A 23,815-nucleotide genomic window follows, 5' to 3' on the forward strand; every position below is an offset into this window, starting at 1 on the left:
GAAAATAACTTTTAGCCTTGATTTGTGTACAATGCCTGCTGGTGCACTGGCTTCTTGAAAGTCCTCTGAATTCACGTCAATGCTGAGCTGAAAGGGTTGACATATTGGAAAATATTTTTTATGAGAAATCCCCATAGAGTCTGATGAAGTTTAGATTTGATTGCCATAGACAGGTTATTCTTCTTAAGCTGATAATCTCAAAAAAATTATCAATATTGTGCCTGGGAATTATGCATGATGAGGTTTAACTGCAGGGACGCAATGGACACTCATGATGTCATGATAGTAAGATCCAGTTTTTGAGTTTCCACTTCCAGGTATACATGCTCAAGAATGAGGTCTGTGATTAATTTAGCAGTTATCTGCCCATTCTCCCGCCCTTCTGGTATCCCTGTGAACCTTACCTTTCAGGGGCATGATCTGTTTTGGCATTGTCAATTCTAATCTGTAGGTCAGTGAGTTCAGCTTGAAGCTTGGCAACTGAGGTATCCAGCAGGGTACCCTCATTCTCCAGATTTGAAACCCATTGTTCAATGTCCGTAATGTGTGTACTGAGCTCTTTTATATTATTATTGATGAGGGATAACTGTGTTTCTGTCCTTTGATTTAGTCCTCACCCTGTGAGATTTTCATTGTTTTAAGTTCCTCCAATATCTGAAGAAAAAGAGCATTCCTAATATGCCTGATGGTGTAACTGGAACCGTTAACAGAATAGTGCCTGGTGAATAGCTATTTCTTGACAAAATTTTCTATTTCTGAATAATAATGTTGGGATTCACTTACAGTAATGACTTCATATATGGCTTCCTTACTAAGCCATGCATGCAAGACTGGCATCCCAAGGACCACACTATTCTCGATCCTTAACCCATTGTCCACTATATCCAGCTCCTTTGAAATACTTTACCCATCTAAACTCTCTAAATCTTCTATGAAGAATTATAAACACAAGATTATATGGGGTCATTTTGACACTCAGTGTTGCTGGCCAAAAACACTGTGATCGCAGGGTAAAACTCAGAACATCTTCCCTCACAACACTGCACTTTAGAGATTTTTTTTATTTGGAAAGGAATCATACATCAAATACAATCTTAAATCGTTTTACACTGGATATATAGAATTCTGAACCAACAGAGAGAAGCATCAGGAGATGAGTACCACCAGTCTAAATAGTGAAAAGGCACAACAGTCCAGCTGAAATTTCAACATCACCTCCTCAACCTCTCTCAGTGCCGCATCAGGGATGGGTGTTAATATAGCTATGTCATCTGCGTAAGCGAGAACTTTTGTATCCCATCCCTGCCTATGTATTGGTGGAATCCTAATATTTTCTTCCAACTGTCTAAGCAGGGGGTCTATATATAAAGCAAACAGGAGGGGAGAGCATGGGCATCCCGGCCTGGTACCTCTCCTGACCTGGATACTCTCAGATTGTCCTCCCATTAATTGAATTTTCACTACCGGTGATCTATATAGAGCCTTTACTGCTACAATAAATTTCTTCCCTAAGCCATAATACTGCATTACATACCACAAGTAATTCCAGTTCACCCAATCAAATGCCTTCTCTGCGTCTAATAATGCGACTGCCATGGGTTCCTCTGCTACTTCTGTAGCGTCAAAAAGTGCAAGGACTTTCTGAATATGGTTGGTAGTATTCCTTCCTGGGACAAACCCATGCTGCCCTAGGGGAGACTAACTTCCTAATCACCAGAGATAATCGAGCGGCCAATACCTTTGAATATATTTTAATATCGCTATTAAGTAGTGTAATCGGCCGATATGAGGCCGGATTTAACGGGTCTTTTCCTTTCTTCAAAAACATTACCATATTGGCCATATCCCATTCTGTACCTGAATAAATAACTCTACCATTACTGGGAGTAATACTGCCCTAAAAGTTTTATAAAATTCTAAGGGAATCGAGTCAGGACCCATAGCTTTTCCGGTGGCAAGATCGCTCATTGCCGTATCAATTTCCGAGATATCTATCTGCTCTCCCATATATAAATTATCTCCCTCAGATAACTTATGGACCTTAGTGGGGTATAAAAACTCCAACATTTCATTCTCCCGATAAACAGATGTATCATTATATAGTTCCGTGTAGTATCTATGAAATACTTTTCTGATTTCCTCCACTTCTGATACTATCTGTCCTTGCCAGTCTTTAATCTCTCTAATGACCCCGGATGCTGACTTCTGGCTTGCCCGTATTGCTAGCAAGCGCCCGTTTTTTTCTCCATACTCATACCTTTGTGAACGTTGTGCTAAGTATTTTTCCGCTATTCTTTGGGCCATAGCCTCGTTAATCGCTGCTTTAACTATAGCGACTTCCTCCTGAGCCCTCTTTTTATCCGCCCCAGTTTCTATAGCTATGACCAATTGCCTTTCTGCTGCCCTCAACTTAATTAGGGAGTCATTTATTCTACCTTGGGCGCCTTTCTGCCTTTTAATACTGAAGCTCAACGTTTCACCTCTGATTCCTGCTTTCAGGGTATCCCAGACTATCTCTACTGAGGCTGACCCCTGATTAAACCTCAAGAATTCAACTATCCACTTTCTCATGTGCTCACAATATTCTGGCTCCTGCAGGAGTCCTCTTTCAAATGTCCAGTTCCTGACCTTTGATTCTAGCCCATCCAGTTCTAAATCAAATACTAAGGGGTTATGATCTGATATAATCCGTGGGCATGACTCAATCCTACCCCGCTTTAAAAATAGAGGAGAGATCAGAAAGTAGTCGAGCCGTGCTAATTTCGATTGGGGGGCGGAATAATAAGAATATCCAGGGTCTAATTTACGTAATTTCACCCAGGCATCCACTAATCCTAATTCTTTCTGAATGGCGACCATTGCCTTGTATACCCGAGGCTTATGCCCCTGATACTGCTTAGTTGTGGATGCTAATAAATCCTGTAGTCCCTCCCAAGAACCATTAAAATTAAAGTCGCCACATAAAATATAGGGAGGGACCCATCCTGTTAGCTCGATAGCGAGGGTATCTAGAACTACTAGATCTTCCGTGACTACCCCATATAAAGTATATAATGTGAAACTACTGTACCCATATCTGCACTCTATGATTACCCATCTACTGCCCCTGTCCGCCTTCTGCCTGATAAAATTTACTTTATTAGTCCGGTCTAGTACTACTACCCCTTTGGTTCTAGCCTCTTGTTCTGACCAGGCGATCACCTTCATACCAAGCGAACCGAGGATTTCAGAATTTTTAGATTCCACATGTGTCTCCTGTAGGCAATACATATCTGCTTTAAATATTTTTAATTCCTCAGCCACTCTTCTTCTTTTACGAGGGTCATTTAGCCCACATATATTAATTGAGGCGATTCGAAGTCTAGCCATTTACTGTTTTTGTCTCATTTCTTTTTTTTTCGTCTTTCTGCCCCCCCCCAGACCATCACATCTAACTGCATCTTCTCTTGAATTCTCTTCTCTCCTTCTTTCCCTCCTCCTATTTTCTCCCCCCCCATTTCTCTCCCTTCCCTTGGTCCTTTCCTTCCCTTTTAATCCCCTGAATTTCCATCTCCCCCGCCATCCCTTTCCTGCCCCCTCCCCCCTTCCTCCATCCTAGGCCAGTCTCCTCCACCCCCCTCCCAGGTTCCTTCCCTCCCTCACTGGGACTGGCCCCCCACCCTGTTGAGCAATCAGACCACAGATGGCCTGAATATTGGTGTCGTGTATAGGTGGGCCCGCCCGCCCACCAGTCTCCCAAGCACCCTTACCTTCCCTGTGACTCTATGCTCTATTGCTTGGCCCCCATCAAATATTCTTTGGCTTTAATTTCTGAAGTAAATACTTTTACTTTTCCATTCATTACTGTCTTAAGTCGAGCGGGGGCTAGCAAATAAGTCTCCCCTCCTTTGTCTGAAAATGGCTTAATGAGCTGTCGAAGCCGCCATCTCCGCTCAACGGTGGCATGACAAAAATTGGGGCGAGTAAAGAAAGTAACCCCATCCACTGTACGTGGATTATTGGGGCGAGCTTTATCAGATATCTCCTGTCATAATAGGTAATTCCCAAAATAAACTAAGATAGCTCGAGGATATTTAGAATCCGCCCGATGACCCCCCTCCCGCCGGGTTGTTGGAAACCTGTGGACCCGCTGCAACTCATTCTCCCAATCCCAATTCCCCAGTTCCGGGAAGGCCCCACGCAAAAGATTAACCATGTAGGTCCGTATATTACTTCCCTCTGAGCCTTCCGGTATACCCAGAAATCAAAGATTGTTCCTTCTCTGCCTATTCTCAAAATCCTCCATCTTCCACATTACATCCGTCAATTGTTCGTCCCTCGAAGCACTCTGTTCTTTAAGAGTATCGACATCCTCCTCAACTGCCACTATCCTTTCTTCCATTGAGCATAGCTTAGCTTCAATTTCTGTACATGATTTCGCAACCTTACAGACCGTCCCCTGCAATCTCTTTGTGGCAATCCTTGCACACCGACTTTCGATCCTAGTCTCTGTTTGCAGTTCTTTAATTGAACTATATATTGACTGCAGGATCCCTACCTCAGTGCCCATCACAGACGGATTACCAGCAGAGGCACCTACATCTGGTTCCAAGTTACCATTAGCTGAATCCTGTTGACTCATAGTGGAAGTATCTACTAGTCCAATACCGGAATAGTCCCACTTTAAAGTCCTACCGCTCATAGATGTTGAGTTTTCAAAACCCTCCAAAGGAGCAGGCCTTGTTTTAACTGATTTCCGCTGTCGTCGCACCTGACGCACTGTAAGTTTATTACTTGAGGATTTATTACCAGCCTCCGATGTCACGCTATCTTCAGACTCACCAGAGCTATGATCGACGCTGCTAAAATCTGACTCCTCAGTCAAGGAGTAAAATTTATCACTACTATCTTTGCCCCAGTCTACAGGTTGGGGATCTTTTCCAGTTGTTTTACCCCATCTTGTAGGGTTTCTTAAAGATTTATGTAGGTCCATCTTTTCTGCTGCAGATCCTGAGGTGTTCACAGATCCTTCCCCGTTCTGACGCTCCGGCTGCTCAATTTGATCAGATTGTCGTGTTTGGAACTGCTTGCCTCCTGTGGGGGGGGGCAGGCTCGTTCTCTCTTGTCTCCCTATTACTGTCTTCAATCTCTGGCAAGTTCTCACTACCATGTATAGGTTTAGTAGGGGGTTCGTTATTTTCAATACGCAACCCTGCGTTGTTACTGATACTCGGGAGTGCAAATTCTTTCCCTAGCGTATTGCTTTCAGAAGGGGGGTGTTATGTGTGCAGAGAGGCTATCTCGTGCCCCGCCTGTAAGAAAAGTCATAATAGTAGATTGACTTTTGCCTTTTCCCTTTATTTCCAACGGGGGGTAGTACTGTCGCCCATCTTAGCATCTTTCCCCAATCCCGGCATATTCTTCCCGGCAGCTTTACCTACTGCTGACGTCAGGCGTTTGTTTACTCCTACTGGTTCTCCTTTATCTCTTCCAACACGCGTCGTCTTAGCTCCTTCGGTCTTGTCACCAAGATTCCGAGTAGCTTTGGGTGCCATGTTGTTTTTTAACACTTGGGATACCAGCCTGATGAGTCCTATTATTCCAGCCGCTGCCGTTTGCGCCTCAGATATTGCTTGCTTAATCAAACTCCTCAGAGGCCGTGAGGGGGTATATAGGTGCCAAGGTGGATCAGCTTGTGCATCCAACACCATTAGTGCCCCTGAGTCTTTTAGTTCTCCTTTTATGCCCCCTTCTTTTTCTTTCCCTCTTTCCTTCCCCCTCCTCTCTCCTTTCTCTTCGTTTCCAGCCGAAACAAGAAAAACACAAAGGGCCGGGGGGGGGGGGGGGGTGCAATATCACATGATATCAAATGGTATAAACAGTATCAACTGTTAAAGTTGGTTTGTCCCTTCCCCTAGTAGTCCATATTTTAAGAAGGGAAAAGAAAGGGGTTCCCCCCCCCCTCAGCATCTATATCAGTGTTAAGCAGTTTCTTTAGCCCAAATTCTCTGCTGGTTTGTCAGCCTTTTCTAATAAGGAGCAAGTTACAGAACCGCACTACAGACAACTCTCGTTTTGGCCTCCTTCAATACCTGGCTGTTGCTGCAGGTCCCTCACGTAGTCAGCGCAAGAGTCTGACAGATAGCCCAGACTCCTCTCTTCCTCTTCTCATCTGAGTATAGGTAGATGCAGCAGAACACACTCCCCTCGCTGCATGGAGGTGACTCTGCTCCCGGCACAACCAAAAAACTCTGAGGCTGCTGCCTCCCGGGGGGCTCCTTTCCGGGATATTTACTGGACAAATCCTCGTCCCGATTTTCTTGCGCACTCGGTGTGCTCTTCCCGAGCGCCGCAGCTGCCTCGTCTTTCACAGGTAACAATACAAGACAGGCTACGGGGGGGGCTCCTATCCTTGTTGTCCTTCAATCACGCGATCCTTGTTGCGGCCGCTCGACAGCGGCGTCGGCGGCGTCTGTGTGCTGGTTCGTGGTGGGCGGGACTTACGAGCCTTGCAGCTACGCCGGCACCATGTTGCTCGCACTTTAGAGATTTTAAGAAATCAATTGAGTATTTCCAGCAACTTGAGAATTGGTATGGCTTGTATGGCTTGAAAATATCTATTTCTCCCTCACTTCACTTTCATATCAATTTCAATTTCTATCTGCACTTCTCAGAAAGTTAAGTGCCTATCTCTGGATGACAATTTATCACTCTTCTATCCTCATTTCTCAGCACTTCTTTGGGCTGGGAAGCTACTGACTTCCCTCCCTCCGCACACTTCACCATCATTGGGCACTGACTCTCACAATGATTGTCTTCTCTTGTTCTCTTTTAGAAACCAGCAACTTAGTTTTACCTTTGGCTTACTTCACACAAGTAATTTTGTCCTTCAACCTCTTACTAACATATAGCTTCCTTTCTCACTTTCCGGACTTAACCAACCTCAAATTTCAGATACCTCCATCCTTTGAATCTCCAGCATTGCTATTTCCCTCTCATTTATCCCTAACATATTGCTTTCCCTCCTTCATGGAGTATGCACATGTTGACGGCTGTCCAGTTCTTGCCTCTCCTGTGAATCTGCGTATAAACGTCCGCTATGACTAAACTCAATTACCCATTTACATCCTGCACTCTTCCAACATATGCTGTATGACCGCCTTTCCTTTCTGGCATCTCATTAGTTTGCTTCGGGCTGCTTTTCTTGGGTTTGACCCCATATTTATATATGGATATATGCACGCAGTGAAATAGGTTTTTCTTTGTATGAATATATTGTTTGAATTATATGATGAGATCATCATATAATTTAATAAAATGATGTGCAATTCACGTTTGCCTCAAACCTTATATTTGTTTCTTCAATGTGAGATATCATTCAGAAGCAGGAATTAAGCTATTTATTTTCTTATTATCTAGAGGCGGTTTATGTGGTTCTTTTTCTGAATAATGAATAAGCAACTTGTCTTTAAGGGCCAAATTTAGGAAAAGTGGTGCTTCACCCAGGGCAGCGCCACTTTTCTAGCGCCACTTAGTGCCCCCTAACGCCACCAGTGTGTGCCATAACTAACATATGGTGCAACATGGCGCTAGACGCTTGTTCGGAGCTTGGCAGGACTAGCGTCAAAACTTTTGAAACTAATCCTGCAAAGCCCATTAAGATGCATTGCAAACAATGATGTGCCTCCTTTTAACGCCTGCTCTGAGCAGGTGTTATAAGTGCCAAAAAAAATTACACCCCCTTTGCATAAATTATGGCTGGCGCAGTATAATGTAGCACAAAGGGTTACAAAATGGTGCAAGGCATGCATTGAGCAACTTTGGAAATTTGTTGCTGCAATCTTAGTCTTGTTGGGTCACATTAGCGTTAAAAAAATGATGCTAATGTGACGCAAGGAAGCTCCAGGGCTCCTAAATCAGTCCCTTGGTGAGGTAATGTAGAAGCTTATACTTTAAAATGCAGTTTCTAAAAGCAAATGGTAAGAAAGCTTGTAAACATAAACTTTGTATTTGATAAAAAATATTTAACTTGACATTGCTGTATCTGGACTATTGTATTCCTGGTGAAAAGATGAAGGAGTGATTCTGTTCTGAGAAGGACATTGAAAACTGATTGGCTGACTGAAGAAAGACGAATCAACATGTTGCAAAAGCTGAGATTATACTGTCTATATTAATGCGTGTCCTGGAGTAGGTTACCTCATTCATATGCCACTTTCCCCTGCCCACATGTACGCTGCTCATGCTGAGATTTTACTGAGTTTCTTGAACCTCTCTTAGTGAGAAGTTGTGCTTTGACTCATTACTGGATTGAGCTGATAGTTGATACTGAAGCTCTGTGCTTATTGATCTCTAATTGGAACTCTTCATGGGTTCTGACTGACACTTTTTCTCTAACTATTTTCATTACTAGAATCGGGATTGCTACTTTTTTGGAACATGCTTTATGCATTGATCATGAAATATTGAGTGCTTATTTTTGATTAATTTAAATGTTGAGTCAATAAAGATTTAATACTAAAAAGGTTTAATTAATAAAGCTGTTTAAACTTTAACCAGTTCTCATTAAATTACCTGATGTACAGCTTCTGGTTAATCTCATCTAATGTCAAAGATCCATTGGACCAGAGTTGAAGCAGCAGAGATTTCTCCCTGATGAGTTAGTATGCTGTGGTATCTGTTTTGAAGATGAGTGCAGGTCCATGCAGGTAAAGTTGAAATCAGCTTTTATTCAGTTATAATTCATAGATAATAAAAACAGGAACTCCAGTCTCCACTAAAACCTCCAGCACCATCAACTGTCCAGCACGGAATGCTGTCCAGCTGAGGAAGATACTAAATGCCACAGGTGGAGCTGGGAGATACCAAATAGATCATAAATAATACAAATACTCCTAAAATATAGAATACAACCCTACACTGAAATACTACAACAAAACTCTACCTACAATATTGTTCTAGAAATAAACCCAATACTACATATGCCTTACCTCGTAAACTGATATTTAAACTGAGATTCTCGCTCCAGTACAAGTCATCATGACCAACATCTCGTCAAGCTGGCTGACAAGCTCATAATCTCGGCCTCTAGCTGCAGTCAGGATACCATCACACTGGAGATATGTATAAAAACTAGCACAACAGGGCGACATGTTTTCTCCATTTATGCACCAATGATCTGGAATGGCATGCTAATAGCCATAAAGACCACCCTAACCGTGTTCCAATTTAGGGAAGAATGAGCTCTTAAATAACTCTATATTGCGTTGCAGTAAGAGTCCACTTCCACTATAAGAGCCCAGATACTCATCAACTACCTTTGCCTTTGAGCCTGTACAGTGGTCCGCTGCATTTTGGTCAGGTTTATGCGATACCAATTGTGCATGCGTACGCACATACATTTGAGAATAGACTAGACCCGCACAAAAATTGGGACAGACATGTAATGAAAAATAACTGCAAACAAAAATTGATCCAGAAGCCCATCTACTGAGAACAGGGGAAATGGAGAAAAGGGGAAAATAAACACTGGAGCTAAAAGCCTGTCTTTTTTGCATATCGTTTCTGTCAAACCGATAGCCTATTGATAGAATGATGCACAGTAAGTGGCCAAGAAACGTTTAACATAACTAAGAGTTCACTTTTCTTAACTATCTTTTTCCACACAATCAATAGATGCACTGAGGGTAACATTTAATGAGCTGCAAAAAAAAAAAAAAACACTTGTTTGGAAAAATGCAGCTAGAAACACCTTGAAACAAAAAGATTATGCTGCTCTCTAACATTTACTTGTAAACATTTCTGAATATAATTGAAGACACTTTATGGTAACTTACCCTTTTCGCCAATAAGGTCCATGGAAACTGGAAAAAGAGAAAAAGAAAATAATTACTGATTAGGTAATAAGGCAGCGTAAACTCTCTTGTGTTTACTTTTCATAAATGTTTTCTGGGAGCATGAAACAATGTTTTAATTAATCTTTTGTGATTAGTGTGGCTCTGGATGCCCGAGTATAGAAGCATCATCAGTGTATCTATGAAGAATCAACATTCCTCAGTGATTCACTAGGTTTGCTTCTTTCAACTAAGTGCACCCTAAGTATTCAATGGCAGCCAAATTTTTTAGAAGATGCCCATTATGATTTTTGCCATTTGCATGTAACGGCCCTCATCCACGTCATAAACTAACACACTTTATATACCCAATTAAATAATCTCAAACCTTATTAAATATTTTGTCGCTGTTATCTATGCTGATCCCCAGCTATAGAATATTATATTATAAACAAGGTAGGCCTCGGGTTGGGAGAAGGTTTTAGTTGAAACCTTCTCTGGTCTGCAGCCCTACCTGGAATTGGTGACCAATATGTGGGACAGGATACTCTTGAAAAGACGTGGATTGAGGTCGGTTTGGCGCCATCTTTGTTACCCTTAAACCAATAGGACACAATGGGCATTGTCAACTACCTATGTGATGAAATTTCCCAACAGAGTTTGTTCCTTTTTTGTATTCTTTTGTAAATTTTACTGACCGTTTGCAAGGAGATTTTTATTTTTCATCTGTATATACTCCGGTTGCACGAGATGTAAAGCAACTCTTATCTACCTTCAGTTGATTACTCCACCGGAGTGTGTTATAGTGTTTGTATCTTTCTTAAATATTGATTTGCAACACATTAGACTTATCTCTTAATTTTTTCGATCTGTTGAGGCTTTTATGATTATTTTTAATGATCAAATAAAGTTGGTTTGAAAGATCAAAGATGAGAAATAAGAAGACATAGGCATGAGGGTCTAACATATGTCATTGCATGAAGAGCTGAAGAGACTTTTGATAGCTGTTGTTAAAGGATGTGAGATACTGGGTGAATTAAAAAAAAGTGAGACTCATACAATTCTACTGTTGATTGTTTGTGAGCGTGAGCAGTGAAGGAGAGAAAGACCTGGAACATCCCAGCAACATAGTGTAAATGTATTTCTATGCAGACAATACCTAGTGCGCATGTGTGACATTGAAAAAAAATCCCCATTTTTGCTTAATAATTTTGTGTACATGAAGTAGGAAAACACATGGCCAATCAATTGATTGATGGAGAGCAGTTCCAGACCCTGTGTGCCAGCAGGAGTCAGACATCCTTTACCACTCCAGGGAGTCTTTGTCTTTCAGGAGGATTCAGGAGTTGGATGTTTTCATTCTTCCGGGAGGGCCTTCTTTTTCAAGTGGAATCTTCCCAGGTCTAGGAATGATCTGAGCAGGTGGTGGTGGAAGTGTCAAATCTATCCTGTGCACTAGCCAGTGATGGCAGAACTACTGCAACACAACCTTAACTATATTCTCACAGCCTCTCAACTCCTTTTGCAGGACTTCCTCTTTGTCTTACAGTAAAATTACCCAGGAGTCCCGGTTTCAATATGTTGTAACTTCAATCACCAGGCCGGCATTTAGCACTTCAGCCACACCCCTATTTTGATGAGCTCTCTTTCCACCTGACAGCTTCCAACCTCGTTTCTCCCTACTACGAGAGGTGCTTGGCTGTTTAGGGGGTCCTGGGAATGAATAGGAGAAGCCCTCCTTGACATTTCCAACTCAAAACAGGTAGTGGTAGGGTTGTCCTTTGTTCTGCCAGCTATTTCTGTAGACTCCTAGCTAAGTGTTCGGTAGTTACAACCTCACTATTCATCGTGAGCAAAGAGGTTGGCAATTGTCTTCTGATACAAGGTTGCTGATTTCCCAACCATGGATGTGTGTTCTAGCTCCAAAAGGTGTGCAAGTGGTTTTAAGCCAGTTGTGGTTCAAGTATCATAAAATACATTTCTAGAAAGTTGCTTTATCAAAAATCTGATTTCACCACTAAATCAGATTTTGAAAAGTAAGTAAAAAATAACTCTAAGCAACTTCATTAACATTTTCCAAGGAGGAGATATGAATTTAAATATTTTAATCACATGTAAGGGATAGGTAGCTGTATCTACACAATGAAATAGCATTTAGACTACAGTCACTGTGGGGGCACACTTTTTAAATATGGTACGTGCCACTTCTTTATATATTAAACACCTTATTACATGGCCTTATAGGGGACGTTGAAGACCTGGCATCCTTGGTGTGGTTTTCCGCTAACCTTTTTCCATCTGACCTCCTGCTTTTGCTGACTTTGTTTTTGCTGGCCATAGGACTCAAGAATTTTACCACTGCTGACCAGCGCTAAAATGCTTGTGCTCTCTCTTTAAAACATGTTACATTGGCTTATACCCAATTGGCATATTTAATATTTACTGGAAAGTCGCTAGAAAAGAGGCACTACCTGTGCCCAGGGCCTGTTACTTAAATGCTACTAGTGTGCTTGCAGCACTGATTGTGCCACCCACTTAAGCTGTACTTAACCATGCCTCAGCCCTGCCATTGCAGCCTGTGTGAGTTCAGTTTTTATTTTCCATTTCGACCTGGTAAAGTAAACCTTTTGCCAGACCGTGATCTTCTTTTATAATACGTATGTCTCCCCTAAGGTAGGCCCTGGATAGCCCAAAGGATAAGGAGCAGTCTATTTAAAAATTTGGAGATGTACTTTTTAAGTTTTACATGTCCTTGTAGTGCAAAACACTTACATTTGTTTTTCACTACTGAAAGGCCCACCTTTCCCATAGGATTACATTGCAGTTACCTTATTACATTTTATAAGTGTAATTTCCAAATGGAAATAAGTAACCAATTAATCTTTGGTGTCTCTGGAATCACAATTACATTTTTTAACTTATGGCGAATTCACTTTTTAAACTGCAATTCTGAAAATGCCACTTTTAGAAAGTTGGAATTTTCTTGCCTTATCCATTTGGCGTCTGCAATCTGTCTCTGGCTCACATGACTGGGTATGGATGACAGCTGGGCTTTGTCTATTCTTCCTAGACAGCCTCACACGATGGGGAGCTTAGGTGTGACTGGATGGGCCATCACTGGCAGAATGGGAGGGAGGAGCTGGCCCCAGCCTCATGTACACTTGAATAGGTTGTGTCCTGTCTCTACACAAAGGGCTGCATACCTCCTGTAGTTAGTCTAAAGCCAGGGCCAAGAAGGCAGGGCATATGTGCACTTCAAAGGCAAGCCTCTAGAAGCTTTCCCCACTTCAAAGGCACATCTATATATATATATACACACAAGTTTGTTCTTGTGTGTGATATATATATTTATAGATATATTTCACACACAAGAGCAAACTTCGCAAGGAGGCCACTGACCCTGGAGGGCAGCCTCAGCTCCAAGGACGAAGTATCCAGTTCAACATTAAACAGCACAAAATGCTGAGGCACTTCAGTTCAAAACTATCCAAGCATTTATTCACAATGTAAAAAGCAGCTCCCACAAAATCCTCCTGGCACATTTTGGCTGGAATGCCTTAATCATCTGCATAGTTGTAGCATGTGAGTTGAAAATCATTGATCAGTTCTGGTGATGATATCATGTAGATGTTGAAAAGCAAAGGTGAGATGATTGATCCTTGGGGGACTTCTGTTTTTGTGAGGTATGTTTTGGACAGGAAGGGGGGAGAATAGATAATATTAGTTCTGTTTTGAAGGTAGTCCCTGCTATGCCGGCTTCGTGGAGTCTTTGAATGAGGGTGTCATGGTCAACACTATCAAAGGCAGCTGAAAGGCCCAAGAGAAGTAGTGCAGCAAATCCATTGTGTTTGATCATGTTTTTAAGATCATCCAAGATTGATATGAGTGCCAATTCAGGGCCTCTTCCTGGGTGGAATCCAGTTTTATAGCTTGAAAGTATGGAATTGTCTTCAATGAATTGTGACATCTGGGAGAATGCTGCTCTTTTTATCAGTTTGCCCAGGAAATGTGATTTATGCCCAGATTTACATGATATTCATGTTGTGTTAATTCATGTGTGTGTTGAATACAAACTTTATTTACTTACACCTCGTGTGGTATCTTTTGTGACGCTTAGTGTATTTATTGTGTGGTAGTGCTGTGCCAATGATTTACAAATTGCCCCTTAGATAAGCCTGAGGCCAGGTTATACAGTGAGTATAATCACCCATCCATGACGAGAGTGGAATGTTCTGCCTGACTAGAACGTTGCCTCAGCCAACCAGAATGTGCCAAGTTTAACAGCATCACATTGAGATAAAGTGTCATTAGATAGTAGAGAAGCTGAGTTCTCCTTGGCACTCTCTGTTAGGGCAATTTGATAATACTCTGAAGTCAAATTAAAGGTATGTAAAAACTTGGCAGCCCCTATCTGTCGATGAGCTCATCCAGTCAAGGCATCAGGTGTGTGTGAGTCTTCATGATTACATTGAGCAGCCAGTAGTTCCCATAGGATCTCAGCTCTGGAGTACCTCCTGGGGGTGGCTTCACATGCCAGTATCACTGGACTGGAGCATGGTGTGCTCAAGGGTTCAATCCCTCTGTGGTCCAGCATCTTGAATACTTCTACTTTGATGCTGGTTCTCATCTGTCTGACAGCTTGTAGAGATTATTCTGGACAGGCATGCTGTCAGCAGTATTATGAGCCCAAGTGTCAGCAAGAACAATGAAGCTAACAGCCCCAGCAGCTGGCAAAAGTGTCTCTGCTTATAAACCTACAATCCAATCTGCCAAAATAACCTCTTTAACAGAGAAAACCTTTCCTTTTAAATATTAAGATGTCACCTGCCTGTAGACCTTGTAGTCCACAAGATAGGGTGCATAGATTTATTTTTAGAAAATGAGACAAGTAGCAATTTAATATTAACTCCTTGGAGGCTAGTTTACAGTAGCTTTCCAGCAGCTGTCTATCAAGTGCTTAACCATAATGAGCCGTAAAAACTGTTCCCAGAGCAGGGGCAATGGCCTAGGTGTAGGGAGGTGTTTTTCTTCTGATGGCAGGAAGACCCTTTGAGGTGGGACCAGTAGCCTAATTGAATTAAGAAAGGCCTGCCTGTCACCTGTAAATGTCAGGTGACACCTAGAGAGGACCAGCCTTGGTCCCCACAAGTCAGACTTGCACTGAATCCAATGGAAGGAGACCTAGCTCCAGAACTTGTTTCGAGAGACCATGTAGGAGAGGACTTCTCAGTTACATGGCCACCTCTGTGGGTAGGCACGCAGGCTCTGGCTCTGTACAAGGGGAGTAGGGTTTCCTCATCTTGGATTTTAGGAATAGGATGCACTGTGGGGATGTTTGCAGAATAGATGTAGGCCCTCATCCCGACCTTCGCGGTCTTTTGGAAAGAACGCTGAGGTCCCGCCGGGCCGAAGACTGCCAGTGTTGGCGGTCTTCCACCAACCATATTATGACTGGTGGTGACCCTCTGCCGATTGCTGGACGGAGAGCTGCCAGCAGCCATACTGGCGGTGTAGTGGAGGCTGCTCCTCCGTCACCGCCACATCATCAGAAAACCACCCACCGAATTATGTTCCAGTATTTGGCGTGGCGGTGTTCTGGTGACGGGGTGCTGGCGGCAGAGCAGCCCCCATGGATCCCGTTCCCTCCCGGAGGACCACCGAAGCAGGTAAGGTGATCGTCCGACATGGGAGAGGGCTGGGGGGGTGTTGTGTGGTGTGTGCGTGAATGGGGGAGTGAGTGTGAGTGTTTAGAGGGGGTGTGTGGGTGCGTGTATGTTTTCGGGGGGTGATGTGTGTAATGGGGATGTAACGTGTATGTATGTGTGCATGTGTGCTTATAAGTGCGCATGTATGTGTGTGAGTGGTGTATGCGTGCGTGAGTGGGTGGTATGTTTGGGGTGCCTATGGGGGTCAGGGGGGAGAGGGTGGGGAGGGGGCCCTACTACCTTTGGGGGTTGGTAGGGGGGTCATGGTTGTTAGGGGTGGACTCCAGGGAGGGGGAGGAGGTAGGGGTAGACCCCTATCAGTGCCAGGGAATCAATTCCCTGGCACTGATAGTGCCTACCGGCATGGATTTCGTGGTGGTTCAAAGTCCACGAAATCCATGGCAGTATGCGGGGACATGATCCCGCAGGCGGACTGGTGATGGCCGCCGGGCTGGAGACCGTTGTCTCCAGCCAGGCGGTTGTTACCGCTGTGGCGGACGGTGTGGTACATTGGCGGTTTGGCATGTGCCAAAACGCCAATGTCATAATGGGGCGGTAATTACCATCTGCCTGTTTGCAGTCCTACCGCCAACATTGCAAGCCACGGTTGTAATGAGGGCCGAAGTATGGAATTGTTAGCAGAAAGGCAACCAAAAACAGCTGTAAAAGTTGGTAGGGTAGCCCCTGGGTACAATTACCCCATTGGTAAGGGAGAAGCTAGGACTCACCTCACCCATTAGATTGTGATATGGGTAACTTTGGCACCCCAGACACCCTCCTCAAAAAACTTTCTGGGCTTGAGGAAGAGCAGCAGATGTACAGTACCTGCTGCTTGAGACCCAAGGAAAGGGCTGGATGTGCTCCTACTTCAAGGATCAGTTGTAACAGCTCATGTGTGGCTACAATAACTCACCAAGTTGCAAGAGGCATTTTCCTTGAAATGCCCAGCTGATCAGAGGTGACAGGATTTAACAGTTTAACAGGTTAGTGATTTTATTACTTATTTTGAACTTCCGTCGACCCCAATTAAAAATGTACCTTCTTATATCGATTATCTAATTCCTCTAGAGTTCTCATGAGGGTGAGAAATTGTTTAGCACTGGTACAGTTCATGAAAACATAAATGGTCCTGAGAACGAAATTATGTTTAGGTGGTTGTCGGTTATTTATATGGATTCATTAGATTGTACAAATTGCCCACTTTGCTAATATTCTCATATCATAGCAACAGCTCATTTGGAGGCCTCCTCAGTTCCCTCCCTTTTTTCACAGAGAGGCAGAGTGACTAGAAAAATATGTTTGCACCTACTATTGCTATATGCTATTTGGTATATTTCTTGAACAATTCATTCATTCATTTGAGTGATATCATTGGTGAGTGACAGAGTTGGGTCTAATGTTAAGTAAGAAATTTCAATCTGGGTGAAAAATATTAAGAAAAGATTTTCACTTAAGGCCCATGAAGAAGCGTAGGATAGATATGGCTGTGTTTCGGAATAGTTAGGAGGAATTCTGTTTTCTTTGATTAAGGATCAGGACGGTGGCAAACACACAGGTTTGCAGTGTGGTAAGTTAAGCATGAAAGTTATATATGTCATAGAGTTAAACAATTTTGCTTCACCGGTATATTGGAGGGTTCAGATTCCAGCACCCTCAACCAATTTACCCAGCAGTTCAAGACCCAGGTTGAACCAGGTAGGTGCTAGAAAGTACCATGTTGGTCCACACACAGAGCTGCAGCACTTCAGTACATTTGCTTCCCAAGGATTACCAATTGGATCTATGTTGAACCCTTACCAAAATATAGCACCCACAAATGTTCAGAGGATGCCAGTGAGCTGCTTCAGCATAGAAGTGAAAGGAGAAAAAAACAGGAATACTTGACATTTGTAATGAATGCCACATGTTCTAAAATTAGCTAGAGTGCCTACAACTTCAGTTTATGAAACTAAAGAAAAAATCTTTCTCTGCAGTGGAGTCGATTGAGCTGACAGAGAAGTTTGAATTGGCCAATTCAGTTAACTTGACCAAACAAAACCAAGAAATGAATACTAGATGGAAAATGTAAGCTGCAACACCTAATCAACACCTAATACTGACCACAACAACATATCCCAATGGAATATAGGCCTATGTTCCATAGATAACAGTAAAACAACAACAGTACTACTACTACTGCTGCTACTAGTAGTACTACTACTGCTACTACTCGTACTACTACTACTAATAATGATAATGATAAGTTTAAAAATACACTATGGCTGTAGGAGACACTCGTTTGTAAAGGGCTTGGAGGGGAATGCAGAAGCTAAACATAGCAGAAAAGATAATTCCAACAAATGAGAGATTAAATGATCTATTCATATGAATGTGCACATCTGATTTTAAGCAACTGAAAGAAGTGAGCATGAGACGAGTAAACAGAGAGTGCAGGCACGTATTTACAAAACCGACTCTGTAGGAAAACAGTGCATCTCAGTAAATACCAGAAAAATGCACATGCATTTAAACACTACCTGCTTAGATAAGGGATGCCAGTATAGATCAGCTCATTGATTGCTTACCAGACCTGTTGTTTCTAAACCCAAGCAAACATGGCTGGTGGGTGTTGAATAAGTTGCAGTTGTAGTTAGGTAGTCTGCAAGACAAGCATGCAAGGAATTGCCATAATCCAGGTGTGAAATAGTCTCTGCCTGGTCAATGATTTTATAGCAGTCCACCAGGGCAAGCAATAGAATTCTATTTATGTCTTTAAGAGAGATAAAGTGAATAGATGGCCGTTTGCATGCGCTTTGAGAGTTCAACTGAGATCCAGTATGAAACTAAGGGCCTGATTTATATTTCGGCGGAGAGGAATACTCCCTCACAAATGTGATGGATATCCCGTTCACCGCATTATGATCCTATTACATTTTATAGAGACTGTAAAACTGCGGATGGAATATCCGTCACGTTTGTGACAGTATATTCCATCCACTAAGATCTAAATCAGGCCCTATGTTCCTTACCGATTCAGCTGGAGTTTGAGTGATGTCCATAAAAGTGAGTCACCAAGCATCAGATTCATGTTAAGTTGAAGGGCAATTAAGCTCTTCTACTTAATTATTGCTATCATACAGTTCAAACAGTTACTATACGGATTCCACACAATCCCCTGGGCATCATCTGTAAACCTGTATGAGGTGAAGCCAAACGTATCATTCAAGGATGCCAAAGGTTTTATATAAAAATTAAAGAGAGTGGAGCTGAGGTCAGAGATGTGAGGTAAACCACAGTCAAAAGGTTGTGGTGGGACTATAGAGATTGTCTAGAAGTGCCCATCCAAGAAGGAAGCTCTCCACTCTAGTGATGTATGGCCTACTTTCACTTTTCGTGGAGGTTAGATAAGGAAGGATAGACAAATTGTACCAAAGGGACAAAAGAGATACAAAAGGATCAGGACCATCAACTTGCCTGTGTCAAATGAGTATGTAAGTCATTCACAACACCTGTCAGGATGAACTCTGTACTGTGGTTAGGTCTGCAGACAGTTTGAACTGAGTCTAACAACAGATTTGGTTTTGAAACATTCAAACAATTGCGAACTGCACATTAAGTAATTTCAGTGTCAATTTAAAACTGTATGATTGTCATGTAGCTGGAATCAGAGAGTCAGTACCAGGTTCCTTAAGCAAAGGTATGACTGTGGCTTCTTTCCAGCCCTTTGTTATCAGTGCGGACATGATTATTGGTTACATAGCTCAGTAGGGTTTAGGAGTAACTATCTCACTTTCTAATTAAAAAATGTGCATGATAGGGGGATCTAAAGAAGACTTATTACTTTCCAACTTAAAGTTATGAAACTGCACAGTGGGGATGTAGGAAAGGTATGTCTTTCAAGAGAGGCGCCCTCTTCCTAGGTTCTGCCATTAATATGTCAACGGTCCTGTGAGTAAGTCCCTAGGATTATAAACAAGCATTGGCAAAGCCAATAGGTTTCAGCTTTGTTTTTTCTTTTGCATTCTATCTTACTAACTGCATTATAAATATTAGAAAAGGGCTATAATAGTGTCTGTTACTAGTTGTTTATGTTGTGATGTATGTAGAGTTAATATCCCTGGGTTCTGAACTTGTAATTTGTACCTTATTAAAAATGGCACTGTCATTATTAGATTACAGTAATGTGTAGTTAGTAAAGTGCCAAGTGCACCTGCTGCACCATTCAAATCATGCCCTTTTTAACTGCAAGGTAACCACAATCATGACTGCCTATTTAGTAGAAACATATAGCAATATTTGTCGTTTAGAGGAGCTATGACATTTGGGCACAGTGCCCAAATGCTGCACCATTCAAATCAAGACCCTAATGCCTGCAAGGTAACTGCACTGGTGAATGCCTGTTTAGTAGTAACATTTAGCAATAATCTGTGTTTAGAGGGGTTCTGACACCTTGTGGCACAGTTGCCACTGCACCTGCTGCACCTGCTGCACCATTAAAACCATAACCCTAGAGCCTGTAAGATAACTTGCTCTTGTGACTGCCTGTTTAGAAGTAAAATTTTGTAATAATTTATATTTTGTGGTGTTCCTAGAGCTTTTGGGCACAGTGCCAATGCACCTGCTGCACCATTCAAATCATGACTCTAAAGCCTGCAAGGTAACTGCACTTGTGACTGCCTATTTAGTATTAACATATAGCAATATTTGGTGTGTTGAGGAGTTCTGACAACTTTTTGGTCCTGTGCCACTGCACCTCCTGCACCCTTCAAATCATGACCCTATTGCCTACAAAGCACCTGCACTTGTGACTGCCTGTTTAGTGGTAGAATATAGCAATATTTGGCACATTAGCTCAATTACAACAGTATAGCAGCTGTTTCTAGAGAATGACGGATGATACATATACATATCTCAAAGCAATATCCTTTCACGCTTATAGTGCTGCATAAAATATGCAAAAGAGGAAGCATGGAACCTAAAGTAGTTTCCAAATTTTAGGCAGAGAGCTGCTACTGCATGTGAAGCACTCTGCAACACCACTGACACTAAAATTACTCATCTATTATTTTCACAGTCTATATATTGAGAATGCCACAGTGTCCAACTACTGCCCTCTGGGGTACACATCCTGCACTAGAAGGGAATGTCTAGAGACAATGCTTGGCATAATGTCAGCAATACGGCCAGAGCTATGACAAGAATACCGTTTTTTCTTTTATTTATTGTTTCTAGAGTCGAGCGTGCGCAAGCGCTCTGACCCCTGTTGTGATCTCTCTGTGGGCTTTAACCACACCCATTAATTTAGTTGGTTTGTGGGTTTGCCTTTTAAAATTTGCTTGATTTCATTAGTGAAAGGCATGCATACGTCATGCCTTTTCTGGTGTTTAGCCCTCTACAGCACCGGTAAACTACTGAAAACATATGAGGCTCCGTGTTTTCCTAATACCATCTGCACTATTACTTTTTATTTCCTACAGCGCGATCTCGCTGGGCAGTAGTTGAGCGCTATGCCTAACATCAACCCTGTTACATGGATAATTCTACTTTTGCCAGTTACATGGGTAATGGCACTTTTGCTGATACGTTTCACTGTGAGTGAACTTCTGTTTCCTTTTCTGTGTCTCCTTCACGCTCATGGCGACCGTCGGCTCGCATATGTGAAACTGTTTTACTTTTCATTATCGGTTTATGTGACAAGAAAAGTTCAGTTAAGAGTTTACAACGCTAATAGCTCTAACTCGAGCAAATGCAAGACCCATTGCATTGTAAATGCTTCGACCAGCGAGGATCGAGCAGTGAGGACCCAAGCAGCCCCACTGAGCTCTATAACCCCCCCTCTGAAATAAATTCTATGCCTTGCGATATAATGAAAAAAAGGGCGCTCTGCGATCTCATCCTCCTAGGCTCAATTACAACCTCACTTAGCGAGGAACACAGCAAACAGTATTATAAGGGTGTAGGAGCAGTGTCAGCTTGTGTTTGTGAAGGCAGGGATGCTGTGAGCGCCGGCACGTCCCTTGCTCTGTAAAAAGAAATGCCATTTAAACATGTTAAAAGGATACAGTTGCTCACGTGAATAGAATTCAATAGCACTCAGTTTAAGTTTTAGAAATCCCACAAAGCATGAGTAATACGGTAGCAACGTTTGCATCTCAGCATGCCATACTGAATTCTGTAATTTCACCTGGAGCATTGGAGAGAAATCCCCTCTTCCGTGTTTTTCTTGCTTGAAGTACGAGTGACATTTTCTCTCCACCGTATTTGAGAAATGTTTCTTACTGACATGAAAGAACTGGCTAGTATTTGCCTGAAATATGGTCACTTGCATTTGTATTTTTTTCTTTCTGTTTTTACATTATGTCGTAACCATTTTTCCACCAGTGTCCCTGCACATATTCTCAGCCTCGTCCGGGGTGATTTACACTACTCTCATTATTAACTATGTTCACCAGTGGCAGCTGCTGTTTCTTAATCACTTAGAATTGTGCAAAGGGCATTGAGTGCCTTGTCTTTTAAAGGTTTTGGTTTGTGGGTTTGAGAGTGTTGCTGTACTCAGGGGTGGCTCCTCCATTTGGGGGGAGAAGCATCGCCGCCCGCCAGCTGCGGCAGCTGCAAACCTTTACAGGGAAAAGATAATAAACAGTATTTATTATCGTTTCCTTAGAAAGGGGTGGGGCCACAGGGGTGACGAGGAGTGAGGGTGAGTGCACAGCACTCCCACTCAGAGCACATGTGTATTTTGTCCAGCCATCTCGCGCCAGCCAAACACACATGCGTACAGGGCTATCTCCAGCCCAGCAACACAGTTGCTGGGCTGGAGAGAATCCGCACAGGCTCTCAGTCTGCCTGGGAGTGCCCTGGCTGGGCGCTGCTAGCCAATCCTGACGCTGCTATCAGCAGTGTCAGGATTGGCGCAGGGCAGGCTGGGAGTTTGTGCCTGCCTGAAGCGACGAGGGAGAGAGGAGCGGCGAGGAGCAATGTAAGTGTTTTTTTTTTTTTTTCATTTTTATTCATACCGGAGCTGAAGGTGCCCTGCCCCTTCCATGTAGCATGAGCCGGGACTGGTTGCTCTGCGACTATGGAAGGAGCCCTTGAACGACAGGTAACGTGTATATTTAAACCCTATTAAACCAAGTCTTTTCTGAGCATTACAGTCAAGATAATACTACAATGATGCCAAAATATAATGGCAATATTTTCATTTTTGTTGCTGCAGAGAGAGGAAGAAGGTAAATGGAAGTGCTTTAGTTGTATACAGGGCTGCTAGAATTATGTGACAGGGAGGACCAAATTATACTGCATGGTTGACCAATTTACGTGGCAAGAAAAGTCCAGTTATGCATTTACAAAGCCAATAGATCTAACTCGAGCAAATGCGAGACCTATTGCGCTGCAAATGCTTGTTATGCAATGCTAGTACACCTGTGTTTAAGAACGCAGAGGTTTTAAATATCACGTGCTCATTGTAAACACCACATTTTCCTACTGTTGGATTAGTGCAGAGATATAAACACTGCACTCGTGCTTAGCACAAGTGGGCAGTGAACATTGCACTCTTTCTACCGTGAGTTTAGTGCAGGGGACACACATACAGAAAGGAAGCACTGTTAGGTCTGAAAACATCCGGGTATGTGAAATGTGGCCTTCCAGGACTTCCTGCCACGTGACTCGGAGTTCTTCCTGCAACTTCCTTTCTTATTAAAACACCATTAGACTCTATGAATGACTGATAAGCTCCACCTATCCAGACTTAAAATGACACTCGCTCTCTGCCTTCAAGGCAACAGTGAACTAGGCAAACATTGCTGCATCCCCGAGTGTTTACCTCACTGCTTTAAGAAGCAACAGTACACATTTATCTTCATCACTAACCACACAAGATTAAGACAATTGTCATATTACAGGGTTCCTGATTTGCCAAATTAGATCATCAAATGGAGAATAACACGAGCAAGGCCGCGAGTTGCATCTACACTGCTTTATGCAGGTCGCCTTAAAACAGCCGACCTAGACTTTTGAAACAGCATTTTTCCACTTAATGGCACTGGTTGAGAAAACAAATGCCTCTCCTCGATGTTGGTGTCCCGTTTTAGCTGCTATAATTACGCCTGTGATCCAAAGCGTGTGCTTGTCAAACATACCAGAGTGAACACCATTGCCATGGAGTCTGCCTGCATCACACATAGAATAGAGAAACAGTTAGTGAAGGGAAATCACTTCATGCAGCGGGCAATTTGCAGAAGAGAGAGGCTCTGTGGCGCACCTTCTGCTGACTGTACCAAGCAACACGATAAACATCAGGAGATGCATGTACTCATA

General features: G+C 42.7%; 1 protein-coding gene across 5 annotated transcripts in view; it reads right to left on the bottom strand.

The window, feature by feature from the left end:
* ZDHHC2 (zinc finger DHHC-type palmitoyltransferase 2) overlaps nucleotides 1–23,815 on the bottom strand; it is a 735,003-nt gene that overhangs the window by 626,429 nt on the left and 84,759 nt on the right. For all 5 annotated transcript variants that reach the window (XM_069200622.1, XM_069200616.1, XM_069200600.1 and 2 more), the window contains exon 2: nucleotides 9,816–9,842. In XM_069200622.1, the coding sequence (XP_069056723.1) occupies nucleotides 9,816–9,842 (27 nt within the window). The remainder of the gene's footprint in view (nucleotides 1–9,815; nucleotides 9,843–23,815) is intronic.

The sequence above is a fragment of the Pleurodeles waltl genome, chromosome 1_2 (genome assembly GCF_031143425.1).
Source record: "Pleurodeles waltl isolate 20211129_DDA chromosome 1_2, aPleWal1.hap1.20221129, whole genome shotgun sequence".
Classification (NCBI taxonomy): domain Eukaryota; kingdom Metazoa; phylum Chordata; class Amphibia; order Caudata; family Salamandridae; genus Pleurodeles; species Pleurodeles waltl.